Here is a 20136-nt window from a genome sequence, read left to right as displayed (position 1 = left end):
ACATAGGTCATTACTTGACTCAGTTGCAAGCCTACCATAAAGGACATTTTTCAGAATGAAGACAATTAAGAGCAATCCAAGAAGTCACATTTCCCCTTTCTCCAACAGAAAAAAAGAAAAAAAAAAGAAAAAAGAACTATTTCTTAGCAACTCCAAATGTACAATGTATTGGATGGCGGCAATATGGTGGAAGCTGTGTGCATCTTCTGACCACACGCTGTCTGCTACTAATATAACAATGCTGCCAGTCTGCCACCTCAGACAATTGCTGCAATTGCTCCAAAGTTGAACCAACAGTGTCCTAAGTGTAGCTTCCTCATTTTCAGATACCCACGCCTGACTGACGAGAGGGCAATGAGCTCACTGCAGCAGACCAAGGACAACACTGACCGTTGACAACGACTGGCTGGACTAACCACCATTTCAGCCAGAGAGCAACCCTGAGAACTACCAGCTTCAAAAGCACCAACACCACTTTTATGTCTTGAAATAATACTGTGACAATCTTGGGCACTACCTTTTTTTTTTAAACCTCCTTGCTGTGACAACAGATATTTTAACCTTCCTATTTCTGGCTCTGAGGACATGAGGTCTACTCCTTAGAGAACAAGCACTCTACTAATTCGGAAGAGACTGAGACACTACAACAAAACCCAACCTGTGACGTCAGAGAGGGCAGCTCACTCAGAACTAGTCCAAACTCTAGTGGATGTACCACATGGAAGCACTTCAAGGGGAGGAAAGGGGAAGAAATGGCCCATGATATTAAGGAAGCACCCTGCATCCTAAAACCTCACAGTCTAAGTACAGTCGGGAGCGACACGGGCTGGGAAGACAAGGCTCAGTGTCTGCACGTGTGCAGTACCACCGGCCTCTGCTCTGCGCCATCAGCAGGAAGGAGGACACGTTCATCATCAACCTCTCAAGCAGATCATTACAAAGACAGCAGCGTCTTTTCTTACTCACTTGTTGGAGGAAAGTTGGGAGCTGTTGTCTCATTTGTTCTTGAAGCTGAGGATTTCCAGCAAATAGGGGATTATTCAGCATCATCTATGGGGCAAGTGTTCAAACAATTTTAACTGGAAATATCTGAAACAAGTAATGTACCTGGTTTAATATTCTACCTTCCTCCAAATGCCTAAATTGGCACTGAAAAGGGAGGAAGGGAGAACATAAATAAAAAAGGAGCAGGAAGTTCTATCCATAAGGATCTGGGGGAGGGGGGAGAGAAAGGAGGAAGGCAGGTAGGAAGGAAGGAAGGCAGGCAGCTTCTCTTTCACCAACAATGGTGGATGATGGATGTCATGTTGGGCCCTAAAAAATAAAAGCAATTGTTTTGTAGCCTTTTCCTTGAACAAAGGTAAACTTCTGCCTTGGGGGATATCTGGGAGTGCTGGATTCTCAGGAAGACAATGCTTTGGCTACACTACAGAATAAAAGAACATTAATATGTAAAAACTTAAATATGGCTTGCTCAGAAACCTCAACACACAAACAGCAAGCACAGAGAAATCAGATCTGGAGCCACTATTATGTACCTGCTTGCCACTACTAACAGTTGATATTAGGTCCAGAATAACCATGAAACAGCAACCAACTGCCAGAGAAATGGAGCTGCTAGATGAAAACCAGCCCAAACTAGCACCATCAGTCCTCTGGGGAAGTGTTAAAACATCTAAGACCCAAAGATGTAAATGAGAACAACAAGATTAACATCTGAATTCCACCTCACTAGCAGCACAAGTAGAAAAGTGGGATTCCTCCAAACCTTCAAAGTATGACCAATTGAACATGACGTGACTGCCTGAAGGTAAGATCATCAAACAGTCAGCAAACCAGAGACTGCTAAGTTCAAAGGAGACAGATTGTGTATCACTTTCCAATGATTGACTGATGAACTGTTTACCTGTCCAAAGTCTAGGGAGGAAATGAACTTTGCCCTCAATTAGGTAACCATACTGAAGAACAACTGTATGAAAATCCTATTAAAAAAAAAGTGTTCTCTCCTCCCTCCTTCAAAGTGGGTCATTTAATTTCAACATCATCGAAGCAGAAAACAGTTACTGTTTTATGGACAGAGTTTCAGAGTGAGCAGCACATGAAGCGGGAGCTGCTCCCAGCCAGAAATGCCTCTTTATTCTTCCACACAAACACTGCTTTACTGTGGGCTATTATCCTGTTATCATATTCCCCTTTCATTTAAATTATTCAACTAGTCTAGAAAAAGCTTGTGACAGAAAAATCATCTTTTTATTTATTATTTCAACTAACTTACCTGAACCTTCATACACACAACAATTAAGTTTTTACATTTAAAATATTTTAAATATTTAAGTTTCAAAAGACCAACTATAAACTTTAACCATCTGATGCCAGAGCACACTGTCAAGGTTTTAGAGTAGTCACTAATAAAAGACACCACCTAGCATTGCCAGGGGTTTCCTTTAAAGTTAGAAAACAAGTGTGTAAAGCAGCCAAGTCCTTTATGAACAAACTTATATGGAATATGCTTGCTTAAGATGAATTTTAAGGATAAGATACACACTGTGTTATAACTAAACACATACTTGAAAACACAGGAAAGGGTCACTTCACACATTTCCACATCTTGGCTACCTAAGTGACAAAAGTGGCTGAGGATACATTAGCATCAAACATTTAATTAAATAAATTCACAAGACCAGCTTTCATAAAAATAAACCCATGTTTTAAGATAAAAGTTCTTTGTTATTTGTGTTATGTAAGTCATCACTAAGGATCCACCTCCAGGACACCTGCTATACATCCTTGTGCCAGTGTGGTTTCAGAATTTTAAAAATAAAAACCATTTCATCTAGCATAAAGACGTTAACAAGAGGACTATAAAGGAAAGCACCCTAAATTCCTAACACAGCAGTAACCTCTGTGAACGACCAGACTACTTCCCGCCCTCCACAGTTGCTGAGGTCCAGAGGTCAGTGCTGCTCTAGGTGGCACAGGACAGTCACTAGAGAGCTGACACGCAAACAGCAGACAGGAGGAGGGGTGTCAGGAGAGCAAAGTCTCTAAAAGCTTCAGTGCTTTTTTTTAAAGCATATCTCATCAACAAATAGCAGAAATGAGGTTGTTCCAAGTATATATGAAACAAAAGTCCCCAAAAGCTTGCGATGCGGGTCTCCATCTCTAGTGTGCTGGGAGAGCATAAAACCAATGTGCCAAGAGCAGACTACTCAGTTCCCAGGACTCTTAAACACAATTACACGCTCACCTGTGCAGCAAGGTCAGGGTTCTGGCTTAGTGACTGCATCATGCTTCTCATGTATGGGGCAGACAGCATGTTCTGCATAAGCTGTGGGTTTTCAGTTATTTGCTGCAACAAGCTTTGCATTCCTGGTGTGTTGAACATACTAGCTAAAATTTTATTTAAAAACAAACAAAAACCGGATTAAGACATATTAATATTTTAAAACAGTGTATACTGCACTTAAATTTTAGCTACTTAAAGAGGCATATGGCCATTTCCTTAGCAACAGGTTCACTTTATGCAATTTGGTTGCCCATGGTCAACCACAGCCCCAAAACATGAAATGATAACATTTACAAGTAACAGTTAAGTTTTCAGAAGCATGAGAAAATGCAGTCCCCCTACTTCATCCCGTCCTCCAGTAGACCCATGCCTAGGAAGGGCTGTAAGCTGGTAAGATCCCGTTGTCTTTCAGATCTACCCTTATTTTACTTGCCAACTCCCAGGGCCAAGGATTCTGGCAGGGGCACTTTGGAGGCACCAGAATGCAGATAATACTGAAGGAAAGAAAATGCCGGTACAATGCTACCTGAACTATTTATTTAGTTCTTCACTTCCACTCTGGTTTTTGAACTACTGTCCCCTTTTACCTGGCTTAAAACATTTTACTATTTCCACTTATCTTTCTAATTTGCTCTAAGTCTTGTGTTTGTGATGTACCTATATTATCAAGTTTCAAGTTAGTTTTTCCACATTCCAAAGTTCAAAAATATCTTAAGAGAATTTGGCAAACTAAAGCCGACAGGACCAATCTGGCTTTCACAACCTATTTTTATACAGCCCACAAAGTGAACATTTTTACATCTTTAAATGATTAAGAGAAAAACTTCTAGTGAAGATAAATATTTGCAGACTGTGGAAGCTATTAAAATTCGTGCTCAGTGACTGTCAGCTGTCATTCTGCAGGAACACCAGCTACGCTGCTGGGTGCTCTGACACTGGAAAGGCAGAGGACTGTGTCATAACTGCTTCTGACGGCTTTGCAATGTGCCACAAGAAACCTCTCTAGCACCCCGCTTTTCTTAATTACAAATGAGAATTAATCATACCAGAAGTAAAATAAGCTGTGAATATCATGGGTTTAAGGCACAGTAGAGTGTGGACTACTTTACCAAATGAAATAGCTGTTCTATATCAAATATACAACACACATAGACATTATCAGACAAACACATCACAATATTCCAGTCAAGCACGAGAACACTCAGAGGCTGAGGAAGACTGGAAAGTTCTAAGCTGGTCTGTGATACATGATGAGACCCAGTCTCACAAAAACAGCAGGACTAAAGATGGCTCAGCAGTTAGGAGTTGGACCACATTTCAGAGGACCCAGGCTCAAGTCCCAGGATCCATATGACAGCTTACAACCATCCACAATTTTAGTGCTAGATGCAAAGCCCTCTCTGGCCCTCAGACATTGCATAGTACAGACATATGCAGGCAAAACACCCATACACATAACAACCCAACCTCAAACGAACAAACTGTATTCGCAGGAGAACAGAGACCAGAAAAATACAAAATGAACATGAAGTATCTCAGCAGAACTACAGTTCTTCAAATATGCTGTAACCAGTTACATTTTCAAGGGCATGTCAGGAAAGGACAGTCATGTACCAGCAGTAACTAATTCACAGTTAATTGTATCTAAATTGTACAGGCACATGTGTTTGGAGAAAGTAAACACAACCTTTCGGGGAGAACAGATGTTTTCCCCAGAATTAAGAACAGTAGACCCAACACCAACATTAAGTTAACATACAGTGGTAATGATTCTGAGTAATATTTTCTTGGCTCTTAATGGTCAAGACATTACTTATAGTGCCCTGTCTTAGGTTATTTAGGGAATCACAAAGTTTGAACTAAGGAAGAAATTTAACTCCTGGGCTAAAGATGGCTCACTGGTTAAGAGCATTTGTGGCTCCTGGCAGATGTCTCAGGTTCAACCCCTAGCACCCAATGGAGACTCACAACCCCCTGGGTCCCGGGAACCCAATGGTCATGGACACAGTGCACAACTTCCATATATATAAAATAAAATCTTTTTTTTTTTTTTTTTGGTTTTTCGAGACAGGGTTTCTCTGTGGCTTTGGAGCCTGTCCTGGAACTAGCTCTTGTAGACCAGGCTGGTCTCGAACTCACAGAGATCCACCTGCCTCTGCCTCCCGAGTGCTGGGATTAAAGGCGTGCGCCACCACCGCCCGGCAAAATAAAATCTTAAAAACAAAAACTTCTCGGTCTTTTATGAACTGCTCAGGGAAGACTATTTTTTAAAGACACCAAGGATCTAGTGTTTGAGGCCAGCCTGAGCTGCACTTAAGTACTTCTTAAAAATAAAACAGCAAAGTGAGAAAACACTACCTCAATGAGACCTAAAACAGAATTTGCTCAAGTAAGCTATATCTGATATTGCTAAAAGGGTTTGGTCAGGCCAATTTAGAGGTCTTATAAAAGTGTATTTAAGGCCTGGCTTATTCACTATAGGTAAGTCCTGAGAAACTGTTTGATTCCTGCTGCTGAACAGCAGACATCAATGATGACCACCACTCACTCCTACAAACCTCGTCAGCTCAGGTCTACCTTGTCAGTATCCTGATGTGCCAAAGCATGGTATCTTGGCAGAAGTACAGCAATATTTTATTAGCTCATGGATGAGATTCATCTTTTTCTAAATGAGAAAGTCAATGTCATGAAACCCTCAATAATTTTAGAAATCAGCTTTTTCCAGAAACTGCAGTTTCTCCATGGACTCTGCGTGCTAACTCACTCTCACTGTAACGAACTAATTTGTTGTTTTGAGACAGGGTTTCTCTGTGTATCCCTGACTGTCCTAAACTAGCTCTGCAGGACAGGCTGGCCTTGAACAAAAAAAAAAACCCTCAAATCATTTGGTAGGTCCACCCAAAAATAAGCCAAGTAGATAGCTGAAAAAGTTCACCATCCTTTGGTATTAGGGAAATGCAAATGGAAACTGCTTTGGAATTCCATCCCACTCCAGCTAGAATGCTTAATAAACACTGGCGAGGAAGGATAGGGAGGGGAAGAGGAGACCTCAGTCACTGCACATGGGATAAACTTGTGCAGCCACTGTGGAAATCAGAGTGGAGGATCCTAAAAAACTGAAAACAGAACCAGCACATGACCCAGCTACACATTTTTTGGTATAGATCTGAAGGACTCTTAGAAAACATACTGTGTTACTACAACAGCCAGGCTAAAGAGCCAGCCTAAATGTCTACCAACAGACAAACAGACATAGAATATGTGAAATATATATGCAATGCAAGTTTATGCAACTGTAAAGAAAACTACAACCTTCAGGAATATGTATGGGAGCCACTAGAAACCCTTCTGCTAAGTGAAATGAGGCAGACATAGATATGTTTTCTCTCACATAGAGAACTATATATACGGCTGTTTAAACCATGGGACTAGAAAGGAGATCATAACAGAAGTGGGAAACAGCTAAATACATGCAAAAAAAAGGCAGAAGTTGGGATTAACTGGGAAGATGGACATGGGGAGGACAGAAGGGAAGAGAACAAGTAATAACTCGTATAATACTCACAGGCACAAAGCTGCCACTGTGGGACCCAATGCTTTTTATTTACTTTTATTTTATTTGTATTTTGCCTGCAATTATGTTTGTGTGAGAAAGTCAGATCTTGGCGTTAGAGACAATTATTTGCTGCCATGTGGGTGCTAGGAATGTGAGCCCAGGTCCTCTGGAAGATCAGTCAGTGTTCTTAACCACTGAGCCATCTCTCCATTCCTTTTTTTTGGTTTTTCGAGACAGGGTTTCCCTATGTAGCCTTGGCTGTTCTGGAACTCACTCTGTAGACTGGGCTGGCCTGGAACTAATAAAGATCCACCTGCCTCTGCCTCCCACGTGCTGGGATTAAAGGTGTGTACCACCATTCCTGGCAACCCAGTGTTTTCTATATTAATCTAAAAATAATAAATAAACCTCCTCCCACCCCCCAACAGAGCTCATACCTCACCATGAAAGATTCTGGTTCATGAGGTCTGACAGTAAGATCCAGAAACGTGGCTTTGGGGGGGGGGGGGCACTGTTACCTAGCCTGATCTTGTACTTCCACATTCAAGTAATCTCCCAACCTTAGTCTCCCAAATATTGCCCTGAACCTGGCTGCAAACCCTGCTAGTTAACCCATCTGGCAGTTGCTCTACTTCAGCGCAGTTGAACCTGGCCTTTGGACAGATATTTGAGAATCCATAGGTATAGATCACAAGACCAACTAAAAAAATTTCTCTTGACACTATCTCTGCTCTAGAAATCTTCAGCAACACTCCTACTGACAATGCACAATCAACCATCACGTATGTAAAGTTTCCTTAAAAAAAAAAAAAAAGCCGGGCGGTGGTGGCGCACGCCTTTAATCCCAGCACTCGGGAGGCAGAGGCAGGCGGATCTCTGTGAGTTCGAGGCCAGCCTGGTCTACAGAGCTAGTTCCAGGACAGGCTTCAAAGCCACAGAGAAACCCTGTCTCGAAAAACCAAAAAAAAAAAAAAAACCCAAATCTTTGACGTAACAATGGGAATGAACCCAGGAAGGATCTACTTAAAAGATTCACAAATGAGCCAGGCGTTGGTGGGGCACGCCTTTAATCCCAGCACTCGGGAGGCAGAGGCAGACGGATCTCTGTGAGTTCGAGACCAGCCTGGTCTACAGAGCTAGTTCCAGGACAGGCTCCAAAGCTGCAGAGAAACCCTGTCTCGAAAAACCAAAAAGATTCACAAATGTCGGGCGGTGGTGGCACACACACCCAGCACTCAGGAGGCAAAGACAGGTGGATCTCTATGAGATTGAAGACAGCCAGGACTGTTACACAGTGAAACTCTGTCTTGAAACAAACAAACAAACAAAAGACTCACAAACAAAACCAGAGACCTGAACACCTCAATCCCCACATTCCAGTCTTCACAAAACATGACTGGCCTGAAGACCAGACACACACACCAACTGTACTGAAAATTTGGTTCAAAAAGCACAGAGCAAAAGGATCCCACCAAGAGCAAATACCTAAGGGTATAAAAGACCAATCTTTTCTTTTCTTTTTTTTTTTTTTTTGTTTTTTGGTTTTTCGAGACAGGGTTTCTCTGTGGCTTTGGAGCCTGTCCTGGCACTAGCTCTTGTAGACCAGGCTGGCCTCGAACTCACAGAGATCCGCCTGCCTCTGCCTCCCGAGTGCTGGGATTAAAGGCGTGCGCCACCACCGCCCGGCAAGACCAATCTTTTCAGAGTAATATAGACATAACCTTATCTCTAACTATGTCAACATTGGAGCCTTGGTTCACACACATCATCCACACACTCATTTCAACTCAGCAGACATCACAGTCTTCAAAAGTCCACTCCAGTTTCTGCTAAGAAACACAGTGCTTTCACATTATCTGGGAATCTCAACTTTGTTTCCCAAGTTCCATGCCTAATTCTTATAGCTCTACATCTCTACAAGAATAGAAAAACTAGGTTAAAAAAAAAAAAAGGACCACATGATAATAAAGTCATATACCTCTAGAAGAAAATACTTTCCAGCAAAACAAATCAGAGACACACAGTACAAATGGATTTCAAACTGAGTGCAAACTGACACAAAAGATCCACACACTGTGTGGCAGTCTATTTCTATGAACTCCTAGAGCTGAAGACTGCCTGCTGACAGCCTCAGAGGAAGGATGGATGAAGCAAGAGATGGAAATGTTTGAGTTAGTGTGGCAACAACCGAGGGGTTAGACATCTACATCTGCATTTCTCATGCTATATCTAGTACCTAACAATAACAGTATAATCACGGTAATAATGAGGGCAATCTGTTTAACTTCTTCATCAGTAAGTGGATATGTGGCTTATTTTCCTATTTTGTTAGTCACGCAGCCATTACTTCATGTCCTGGGTTACTCAAATGACTTCAGAATCAAGTTCTTTTCATTAACCCCCCACTACAATAGTACTTTCACCTAACTGACACAAGACAATTCAAAAGAGGAATTAAGTATGGCTCATGGTTTTGAAGACACCAGTCCACAGTGTGGAAATTGTGGCAGCCAAGAAGCAGGGAAGGGGCACCCTAGAACCCACTTCTAGTAACCTACCCATCTCCTAAAGTCTCTAATACCTTCCCAAATAGTGTCAGCAGTTGAGGCTTTAACACATGGACCTATGAGGGGCATTTCACTCCAAACCATAGTACCCAATATATGTTCTTTGAATAGTAGCCAGGGTAATCTTAGTCCTCTGTTTAAAATTGTCCCAGAACAAGATCTGGAGATCTCCTAGGTGACCACACACATTAATCATTTCACAATAAACACACAGGTCAGAACATTTTGTAGGGGCTAGAGACAGAGAAGCGATTAAGAGAGAGAGAGAGCTCACTGCTCCTGTAGAGAACCTAGGTTTAAGTTCCAGCACCCACACGATGGCTTGCAACCATCTGTAACTCCAGCTCTAGAGGACCCAACACCCTTTCTGATTTCCATGGGCTCCTGTACGAAGACACTCTACATAGGTAATTATTTAAGACAAATGTTATACCCCACAGATATCTACAATATAAAAATTCTATCCCTCAAACAATCCCAAAGCTTGCAACCCAGAGTCCCCACAAAGGGATACACATGAAGGTAGACAGTACCACCAACAGTTACATTATCAATGTAAGGCATACATACCTCCTGCTCCAGGCACCAAGCCTGACCCTGTGGTGCTCTGCCCAGTAGGGGTACTGGTGGCACCCCCACCAGAGCCGCTCACAGCACTAGTGGTGCTACCAGAGGCTGGTGAACTCTGGGAAGTCTGTGGAGCCCATGGATTGGGTAGAGGATCCCTATTTTCGGTTCGAGAAGGCTGACTCCCTTCACCTGAGGAATTACTGCTCACTAAGGAAGCAAATGGATTACCACCAAACTGAAAGAAAAGAAAGAACAGTTATAGCCATGGAGCTATTTTTCAACAAAGCATTCTCTATAAATGGCACCCTCAATCAGACTATTTGTGCTAGACAGGAACAACTCTTAGGCCTGAGCCTTGGAAGAAATGGATTACCTGCTCTTGCGCGGCATTCAGCATAGGCTCCTGAATATCTGTATACATGCGTCGTAAAGCATTGTAGCCCCCAGGAATACTTTCTAGGTTGCTCAAGGCTCGGTCCTGGTTTCTCATCATTTCCTGCATCATTGCTGGATTTCTGGCAAGTTCCAACGTCTAAGAAATAAATCTCTATTTTAAAAAAGGCACTGAAATAGCAAAGAATTTCTTCAGTATTTAAAACTAGCTAAAGTTTATAAGAAGCCACTGACTTGGATTAGCTCAAGCCCCAGTAGTCAGCATCATAGCGCTGTTAGGAAAGCGACTGCTGCACACAGCTACCCTTGCTTCCCTCATCTCTTTTCTGCTTGCTAGGAAGCGAATCATTTGCTCAGTTCATGGAAACCTAATTCTGTTTTACAGGATGAGATGCCATCCAATTCTAGAATCATAAAAGTCAATTAAGAGTTTTAACCCAAATTTGTTATAATATTTAAATTAGGAAACTACTTCTTGAACTTCCTGCTGGATTTCATCTTTAAAAACAATATACATGCTGGGTGGTGGTGGCGCACCTTTAATTCCAGCACTCGGGAGACAGAGGCAGGCGGATCTCTGTGAGTTTGAGGTCAGCCTGGTCTATGCAGGGAGTTCCAGAACAGCCAAGGCTGTTACACAGAGAAACCCGGTCTCAAAAAACAACAATATACATTCATGGGACATTACAAAGCAGTTTGAGTGAATGGTGCATTTACAAAAACAAACACCCCCCCCACACACACACACAGATTTTCTCTGTGTTGCTTTGGAGACTGTCCTGGAACTAGCTCTTATAGACCACAGGAAACTCTCAACACCCCCTCCCCCATTTTTTGAGACAGGGTTTCTCTGTGTAGTCCATGCTGGCCTCAAACTCCCAAGAGATCCTCCTGTCTCCGCCTCCAAAGAGCTGGGATTAAAGCTGTGTACCACCACCAAAAATAAATAAATAAATAAATAAATAAAAAATTGTGTACCACCGCGCTCAATCTGAAGATTTTCTTTCATATAATACATTTTGACGGTGTTTCCCCTCTCCCCCAAAACTGTCTTCTTTTTGTGTTTGTTTTGTTTTTAATGTGTGAGGGAAGAGTAGGACATTGATATCATTTTTCCATCCTGTAATCTAAGACACTTCTCTTAGACCCCCAGCACCTCCAGAGGAGAAACAGGCATGGAAGGTTTGTCCTCTGAGTGGCTTTTAAAAGAATTTTCAAGCATGGCAGAAAATTCAGATTTCAAACAGGCTAAATTAATATTAATATCCTTCTGGGGTCTATGATGGAGTTGTTTAGACTAGATAGTCATAATTATAGTTTTTCTTAGTTATGAGAAAAGATAAATTAGATATAAAACTTTAGACTCACAAAGATAGGATAGATAATATTTTCTTTAATTTTGCAAAATACAAATAGACTTAGTATTATAACTATAATTCTTGCTTGATACCTGTTGTTATATGTAATGTTACTGTATTAGAGTTAAAATTTTCCTTTTTTATTAGAAAAGGGGAGATGATGTGGGATGCCCCTCTATATGCTGTGAACGTTTTATTACTATTGGTTAATAAAGAGGCTGATTTAGCCAATGGCCAGGCAGAAGAGCAGGATGGGAAATCCAAGCAAAAATCAGAGAAAAAGAAGGAGGAGTCAAGGAGATCCCACCAGGCGCCAGGGAAGAAAGATGTGAGGTAACAAGCCACAAGCCTATGAGCTTTGTGATAAAATATAAGCTAATAGAAATGCGTTAATTTAAGATGTAAGAGTTAGCTAGGAGGGGCTGGAGAGATGACTCAGCCTGCTCTTCCAAAGGTCCTGAGTTCAATTCCCAGCAACCACATGGTGGCTCACCACCATCTGTAATGAGGCCTGGTGCCCTTTTCTGGCCTTCAGGCATATACACAGAAAGAATTAGCTAAGAATACGCCTGAGCCATTGGCCAAACAGTGTTGTAATTAATATAAGTTTCTGTGTGATTACTTGGAACTAGACAGCTGGGAAATGAAAGCACAATCTCCAGTTATAGAGTTTTGCTGACTTTCCTTAAACAATGGTTGGAATTCTCTTTAACTTTGCAGTATATATATACGGCAATCTCTAGAACTACAGAAAGTAACATATAAACACACACACAGATTTTTTTTAGTTAAGGAAAAGAAATACTTCTCTACATACTTGTCTCATTATATCCGGATTATTAAGCATATGACTAATCTCTGGATTTCTCTGTATCAACTGCTGCATCTGTGGATTGGCCATAATCAACTGCCGCATCAGGTCAGGGTTTGAGAGCATGCTCTGGACGAAGGGATTTTCCATGATCTGGACCATCATTTCAGGGTTGGACAAAAGCTGGCGTTGCATTTGGCTCTGTAGTTCAGAGAAGTTGGTGGTATTTAAACCCAAGCTACTCAGACCTGCAAGTCCTCCAAGTCCACCTTAGAGGAAAAGAGGGGAAAACAAAAATGAAAATCAGAAGCTTGTCCTAAAACATGAAGAATTATTAACTCATTAATGTATAAGAAACCTTTTAAAATAACTTCTCTCACTCATTTTTATGATATTAGGTTATACTTACTATTATACTATTCAGCTTTAATTCCTATGCTATGGCTTAGATATGAAGCGTTGCCCCAAAGCCTTGGTCCTCAGCTGGTGACACTGACGAAGGTGACTGTGGTGCTAATGAGTTCGTAGCTCAATAGACTGTGCGGTGCAGTACATTTGAAGGGACTTCCTGCTGCTACGGATAAAGGACTTCTATATCTGTGTTATAAAAACATACTTGTTCTCCACATTGGGGAGAGCAATCTGCTGAGCACTCGGTAACAACACACGCACACACTGCTAACAGTCTGTCTCGAGCTACCTCACCCACCGTAGACCCGACGCCCTAGTTAATACAGCACCGACACCAAGAAGACACTGATTATTCTCAGAATCTCAGGAACTGTCTGAACCCAGGACACAGACACTCCAAGCCTCACGGCTAACCATCTGACCAGAGAGGCAAGCCTGAGCTCTGAAATGATCGACCATCTCGTTTCTCTCCCACCCCATATCATCTGCTGGTAAAGACAGGCTGTGGCTACACTGCGAGGGAAGCTGCTCTGCTGCACCCCTGCCACACCACAGGCAGCAGCAGTCCATCAGCTGACACTTTGTGCAAAAATTTTCCCTCAGCTAAACTGCTTCTTTATGGTTGCTTATCACAGTGGGCCCCTACTCCTCCACCCCAAATATATCCTACAATCAAAATTAGCCAGATTTTCAACTTTGATATTTAACAGAACTAAGGCATGTTTTTTTTTTAACCTATTTGCCCCTTCTTGATCCCTCACAGGGTTCCTAAAAGCCTAGGCATTCTGAGTGCCTTTTGTTATTATATCAGCCCCTGTAATTGCTCCCTGATGGGGGGTAATGCTGAAGAGACCCCTGGATAGCGCCAGGATGATGGAGCGGTCATCAGAAAGTCTAATGGATTAAGGTGGAACTTTCAACCCTACCAACCAGACACAGAAGGAGAAGAAAAGCAGCTGGAGACTCCTCTCTGTGTAAACCTTAACAAGTTTCTATTTATTGCATTATTAGTATTGTGCGTTTGTTGTACAGCAATCTATGCCACGTTCTAAAACTTGTGTATCATATACTGGCACACTATAATTGAGTTACCCAAAAGTTCTCAAGAAAATGGCAAAAGGTGTATGACCTCTAATATCCTAATATATGAAAATGGTAGCCAAGGAAAACTTCAAAGCACTATACTAGCTATAGCCTTTGGGGCTGATACTGACATTTAAGCAATTCTTCTATTTAGCCCAAATTTTATTACTTTCAGAACATTTTTCCTCAACAAAATCTCAACATGTGCAACTGAATAAAGAATAGCAGTGTGTGGGCAGTGGTGGCGCACGCCTTTAATCTCAGCACTCGGGAAGCAAAGGCAGGTGGATCTCTGTGAGTTCGAGGCCAGCCTGGTCTAGTTCCAGGACAGAAACCAAAAGCTATGGAGAAACCCTGTCTCGAAAATAAACCCCCCCCCCCAAAAAAAATAAAAAAAAAAACCCACAAACCAAAGAATAGCAGTGTGGAGCTGGAGAAGCTCAGTGTGAAGTGCTTGCATAGCAGGCAGGGACAAAGGCAGGGAGGAAGACAAATAGGGGAGGTGACAGGGAAGGGAGGCACAAGGAAAGGAATATGGTTTGGCTGAAGTATTAGTTTATTAATTATTTTTTATTTTATGTGTGAGTGTTTTGCCTGCATGTATGCATGTGGGCCACATGCATGCCTTGTGTCCACAGGGGTCAAGAGAGGGTATCAGATCCTTCAGAACTGGAGTTAAGGATAGGTATGAGCCACTGTGGGCTCTAAGAACTGAACCAGGGTCCTCTGCCAAGTGCAAACAGTGACTCTCTCTTAAACTACTGAGCTATCTCTCCAGCCCCAGGACAGTTTCAAAGTAACTAATGCAGTTACAGAGTGATGTTGTATGCCTATAATCTCCACCCCAGGAAAGCCCACAAAGAAAGACCAGAGTTCAAGGCTAACTCAGCTACATTTATAAAACCTTCTCAAACAAAACACAAGACAAAAAGATAACATATAACTAGTGTTATCCACCTTTCCTGTACAAATGAAAACATTATTATTCACTTGATCATAGTTTATCATCCTTAACTCATAAGCAATTGTGTGGTAGTCAATTACTAGGTATGCCTAGGCTACATCACTTTCATTATAAAACAGGTGTGTCATTTACTAAATATAAATGTAAGCTAATCAAATATATTTGTATCCCAAGCTACTTTCTTAACACAATTACAGAACTTACTATGAAAATTTTTAAAAATTGTTTTTTAAGTGACTTATGTTTTATCCTGTCATTTTATCTAAAGCTACCCTTGGAAGAGAACTTTTTACCTCCCACCCCTACTTAAAAAACAAAAAACAAACAAAAAACCACCACCAAAACAATACTTACCTAAGCCAAAAGGGTTGTTAGCAGCAGGACCAGATGTAGGGTTATTGTTAGGAGATGATGAGTTGGTAGCATTGCTTCCAGTGGTGTTTGTTTGCTGAGCTGAAGGATCTTGCGGCCTAGTGAAAATAATTAAATCAAAATGTAGAATGCAGAACTCATTATTTTTAAAAGAAATTCTAAAATTCCAATAGCCAGAAACAAATGGCAAGTTCTCATAAACAGAACTGTCATCAACGCCCTGCCTGAAATAATACTGAGCATTAGGAACAAATATACGAAACAGTAAACTATAAAATTACTATTGTCTCTCCTCTTTCAATCACAGTGACTATATGAGAAAGAGCCAACAAGTCACCTCATAGAAGACAATCACAATCACAAGCTCAATACTTATTGTAGATTGCCTTGGCGGGTTACTTAGTCTAGGGGTTTGTAACCCGCCTGGCAGTTCAGTTATTCCAGGGTCCCGGAGAGGCACTATCTGGAAGATAAATGGGCTAGGAGACAAGAAGGAGGCTAAGCTGGGGTTCCTGTCAAAGCCTCCGTTTATTAGAGATGGGGTACAGCTTATATAGGGTAAGGAGTTGGGGGGGTGGGCACATGGGCCTGGGCTCTTGCCGCCTGGTTCATGTGGGGCGGGTTCCGCTAACAGATAGCTCTCCATTAACAGCTAATTTGGGTGTGGGGTAGGCTCTGTCAATAGAATGATTCCTAACACAATTAGGGGTGTGGGGTTCTCTGCAGACTCCCCAGGGTGATGGTTCCCGCAATGATTTTAGGAGGAAATTGGCTCCTGACAGATCTGTAGATTCCCCAGGGTGATGGTTCCTGTAATGATTTTAGGAGGAAATTGGCTCCTGACAACTTATAACCCATTTTCTAGTCCACAGGGCTAGGGGCACTTTAACTTCAGCCCACGACACTGTTAAAAGTAAAAAAAAAAAAAACTTAAGCCACTTTAAGGGGAGCATTTGCTGCTCTTCCACAGGACAGAGTCCAGTTCCCAGCACTGATGTCAGGTGGCTCCAGAGGGTCTGATGAGTCCAAAGGCAGGCACTCAATGTGCGTGCACAGACAAGCACACAATTGTAAAAAATTGTAAAATCTCAAGAAGATGGTGCTTAGGATGGTCAAGTAACAAGGGCAAGAGTCTGTGAAGGGCTAGTTCTGACATCAATCAGGCAAGAGTTGAGATCCTGTCCCATGTCTCCCTTTGGCTGTCAGGCTATTGACACAATGGTCGAAGGAGCTGGAGTTTTCCCAGGAACCACATGCTGGGAGAAGGAAAGGCTGGAGACCTGGTGTCAACTACAGGGAGAACCTGGCTCCTGGAATGTAATTTTATCAGAGTTTGATAACTGGATAGAATATCTTGTAGGAGACACCGAGGCCAAGTCAAGGGGACCTCACTTTTACCCGGACTGTTTAGGTATGTCTACCTTTTATCCTCTGTTTAATCCTAACCTTTCATCAGGACTCTGAGAAGAAGTGGGTGGGGAGGCCGTCAGTGGATTCCCTCTCTCATTGTCAGCACTACTTGTCTGTATAACTGGACTACTAAGGATGAGAGATGGAGCCAGCTTGTTGAGAGGCCAGGCTCAGTGTCTGACGCTAACAATCCGGCTGTCATTGCTTAGCACTTCCAAGAAGAGCAGGACTACTAGAGAAGCCTCCCACCTGATGCCAGGTAAGACTGGGTCTTACCACTTCATTTGTTGATTCAAAGGTCTATTTCCACTTCAGCATCTCAGAAATCATAATCTGCCTTACACTTGCGTGGCAACCTGGCATCCATCATCCATGCCTTTGTGTGCTCTGTGTACCACAGTTATCTGCATGTGTCCTCAATAAAGCTGCATCGTGGTCATGCAAGAAGTAATCAAGGACACAGAAAAGCACAGAAAGAACTATTTCCTTATCAGTTCTCTGGGGAACAGTAGCACAAAAGCCTGCCTAACGAGTTCTAGAGCAAATGTAAGCTCTAGACATGCTTAACTCTAGTGCTTTAATTAAACTGCAGTCTGTAGCAGTGGGAGAGTCAGAAGACAGTGAGGCACACCTACAGTCCCAGCATCCAGGAGGAAAGCTAGTGTGTGCGCTTTCCAAGGCCACACGACAACAGACTACCTGAGCTATGCAGCACAGCAAGTCATGGCTAGCCTCAAAGTTAATAAATGTGAAAAACGTCGTAGGAGGCTTTATACATTTACTCAACAACATTATCTTGGGTATTTGTATAGTAAAATACAAATTTTCATGTAATAAAACTCCATATTCAAGTAAGTCTGATGAAGCAAATGATGAAACAAACATTTACAAGATATTCAGAGTGACAATATAAAAATAAGTTTCTCTCAAAAATTGATCACACAATAAATAAATTACAAGTGTTTTATAGTCTGCTGTCACCAAAATCATGTCTAAAACTTTCCTTAAAGCAAAGAGAACAGCTAAAACACAAGTTGTTACCTAACTCAAAAAATTTCCACATAGGGATCTGATGTAAAGGTGTACATGCAGGTAGCACTTATGCATAAAATAAATATATCTTTAGGAAAAAAAGAAAGAATAAACACTTTCCTCCTCCTCCTCCTCAAAAAAAAAATTCCACATAATGCCAGCTTAATTTTCTAAAGTAATAAATGAGGGGCTGCCCTGAATTTGTACCCCAACCCTCTCCATAAAAATGTTTACCAGCCAGGCGGTGGTGGAGCATGCCTTTAACCCCAGCGCTCTGGAGGCAGAGGCAGGCTGAGTTCAAGGCCAGCTTGGTCTACACAGCTAGTTCCAGGACAGGCTCCAAAGCTACAAAGAAACACTGTCTCGAAAAACAAAAGTTTCCCTAATGAACATGCCAGAAGTAGAGTCACACTGCATGGAGTCACACTGCTGTTTTCACCTAAACATTCTGTTATCAACAGAAACAAAGAAAAATACTTTAACCATTTAAACACTATGATAAGGAAAACCCCTTAAAGCTGACACTGGCTATTTAAGAAGACATACCTGTTCTGTGTTTTGATGACAAGGTGAACAGTAAGTCCATCGTGAATTCCATGCTGGCTCAAAGTATCTTGATCTTTTAAAATTTTTCCAGCAAATATCAACACAAGTTGGTCAGTATGAGATTTGAAACGTTTAGAGATTTCTTCTTTGAACTGAGTGAGATAAAATAATAAGATAAACATTTTTAATACCAGGTGTTTGCACAGCATTGTCCAGACTGGAGAGGCCCCAGCACTCTGACATCACAAGCACCCCATCATCTCCATCTTAGTATCCAACTCCCGTCTCTAACACAAAGGACTTACTCCAAGTGTGTTAGAGACATGGTCACTGCACCCTAAGACGGAGGCATGGTGTTTGTTTTCTTCGTAGGCTAACAGGACCAAATTTAGCTAGGGATCACAAATTACTTTTTGCTAAACTTCTCCTGTTTCCTGGACCTCCATCTCCAGTCCCCTTTCTTTTCAGTTCCAATACGCACAGCGCCCAGCTCATACTCTCAGCCACTTTACTGACTACCCTAACCACAGCTTCCATGCACACTTATCAACAAGCAGTTCCACAGAAAGGCAAAGGCTAAATAATAAAATCTTTTTGGGAGAGAATCAAACTATAAACAGAGAAAGCACAAAGAACAGTTGACAAATGCTTTCCAGAACCGAAAAGCAAAAAAAAAGGATTAGAAAGAAATGAGAAGAGCAGAGAACTGCTTGCTAGAGAACAGAAAAGTCTGCAGACGCAGGTAAAGAAGGCACTACAGAGAAAAGCTTACGCACACTGAAGTCTCTAGTAAGATAACCAGAGTACACAAGCTTTCTTCAAACCAGAAAGCCGCACCAAGGCTGGGAATCCACTAACAGACTACCTAGAGCAGCACAGTTCAAGTCTACAGAAGAAACACTGCTCCAAACTCCCACTACACGGTGGTAGGTTTCAATCCAGCACTACTACGGAGAGGATGATTTGCCACAAGTCCACGAATCCACTGAGAAGGGCTGAGTGTCCCATATCTAAAAAGCTTCTGGAAGCAGTTAGGTCATCTCTAATATCAGTAAGGACCTACTCCAAAATATTCCAAATCTTTAAAACTGTTCCAAAATAACCTGAGATTCTGAGTGCCTCATTGTCACTAAAAGGTCTCTAATTTCAGACCATTTCAGACAGGAAAGCTCAACCACCTGTGACCTGAGGCTTAGAAGAAGTTCCAGGATCAGGGAATGTAAGTCAGGGCTACAGACAAATCACATAGCCACATGCTATCAACCAGAAAAGCATAAAAATTCATAGTACTCTACACCTTCCTGTATAGATGAAATTCCCCAACCCATGTCCTAACACTGTATGTGACTGTAGTGTTCTGTTTTGTTAGTTTGGTTCTGAGATAGGACATGACACTCTGGAGTAGAAGGTGACCTCAAACTACCAGCCACCCTTCCAGCCTAGCCTCCCAAGTCCTGGCATCAAGGCTTCAGGACTTCACCCAACAACCTGGATTTTACAACCTACCTTCTCAACTCATGCATACAACCAAACTTCCGAAAAAGGCCAAGAAATCATAAAGATACACAAATTGTACTACAGTAAATACTGTGTAACTCCCTCATCTGAGCACCCCCCCCCATTTGAAACTAAATGATATATAATCTTTTTTGTCATTGTTGGTTTTTGTGAGACAAGGTATCTCTACATAGTCCAAGCTGCTCTGGAACTCATTATGTAGGTAGACCAGGCTAGCCTTGATCTCACATTAATCTGACAGCCTCTGCAGGCAATTAAA

General features: G+C 41.9%; 1 protein-coding gene across 2 annotated transcripts in view; it reads right to left on the bottom strand.

The window, feature by feature from the left end:
• Ubqln1 (ubiquilin 1) overlaps nt 1–20136 on the bottom strand; it is a 40765-nt gene that overhangs the window by 3969 nt on the left and 16660 nt on the right. Inside the window, exons 2-8 of one of the 2 annotated variants that reach the window (XM_075969443.1) lie at nt 18360–18511; nt 15354–15469; nt 12548–12810; nt 10353–10511; nt 9980–10214; nt 3248–3390; nt 967–1050 (exon numbers count right to left, since the gene is read on the bottom strand). In XM_075969443.1, the coding sequence (XP_075825558.1) occupies nt 967–1050; nt 3248–3390; nt 9980–10214; nt 10353–10511; nt 12548–12810; nt 15354–15469; nt 18360–18511 (1152 nt within the window). The remainder of the gene's footprint in view (nt 1–966; nt 1051–3247; nt 3391–9979; nt 10215–10352; nt 10512–12547; nt 12811–15353; nt 15470–18359; nt 18512–20136) is intronic. The other variant, XM_075969444.1, reaches the window with a different exon arrangement.

This window comes from Microtus pennsylvanicus, chromosome 4 (genome assembly GCF_037038515.1).
Source record: "Microtus pennsylvanicus isolate mMicPen1 chromosome 4, mMicPen1.hap1, whole genome shotgun sequence".
Classification (NCBI taxonomy): domain Eukaryota; kingdom Metazoa; phylum Chordata; class Mammalia; order Rodentia; family Cricetidae; genus Microtus; species Microtus pennsylvanicus.
The sequence above is the reverse complement of the archived record's forward strand: the minus strand, read 5'-3'. Positions and strand labels throughout refer to the sequence as shown.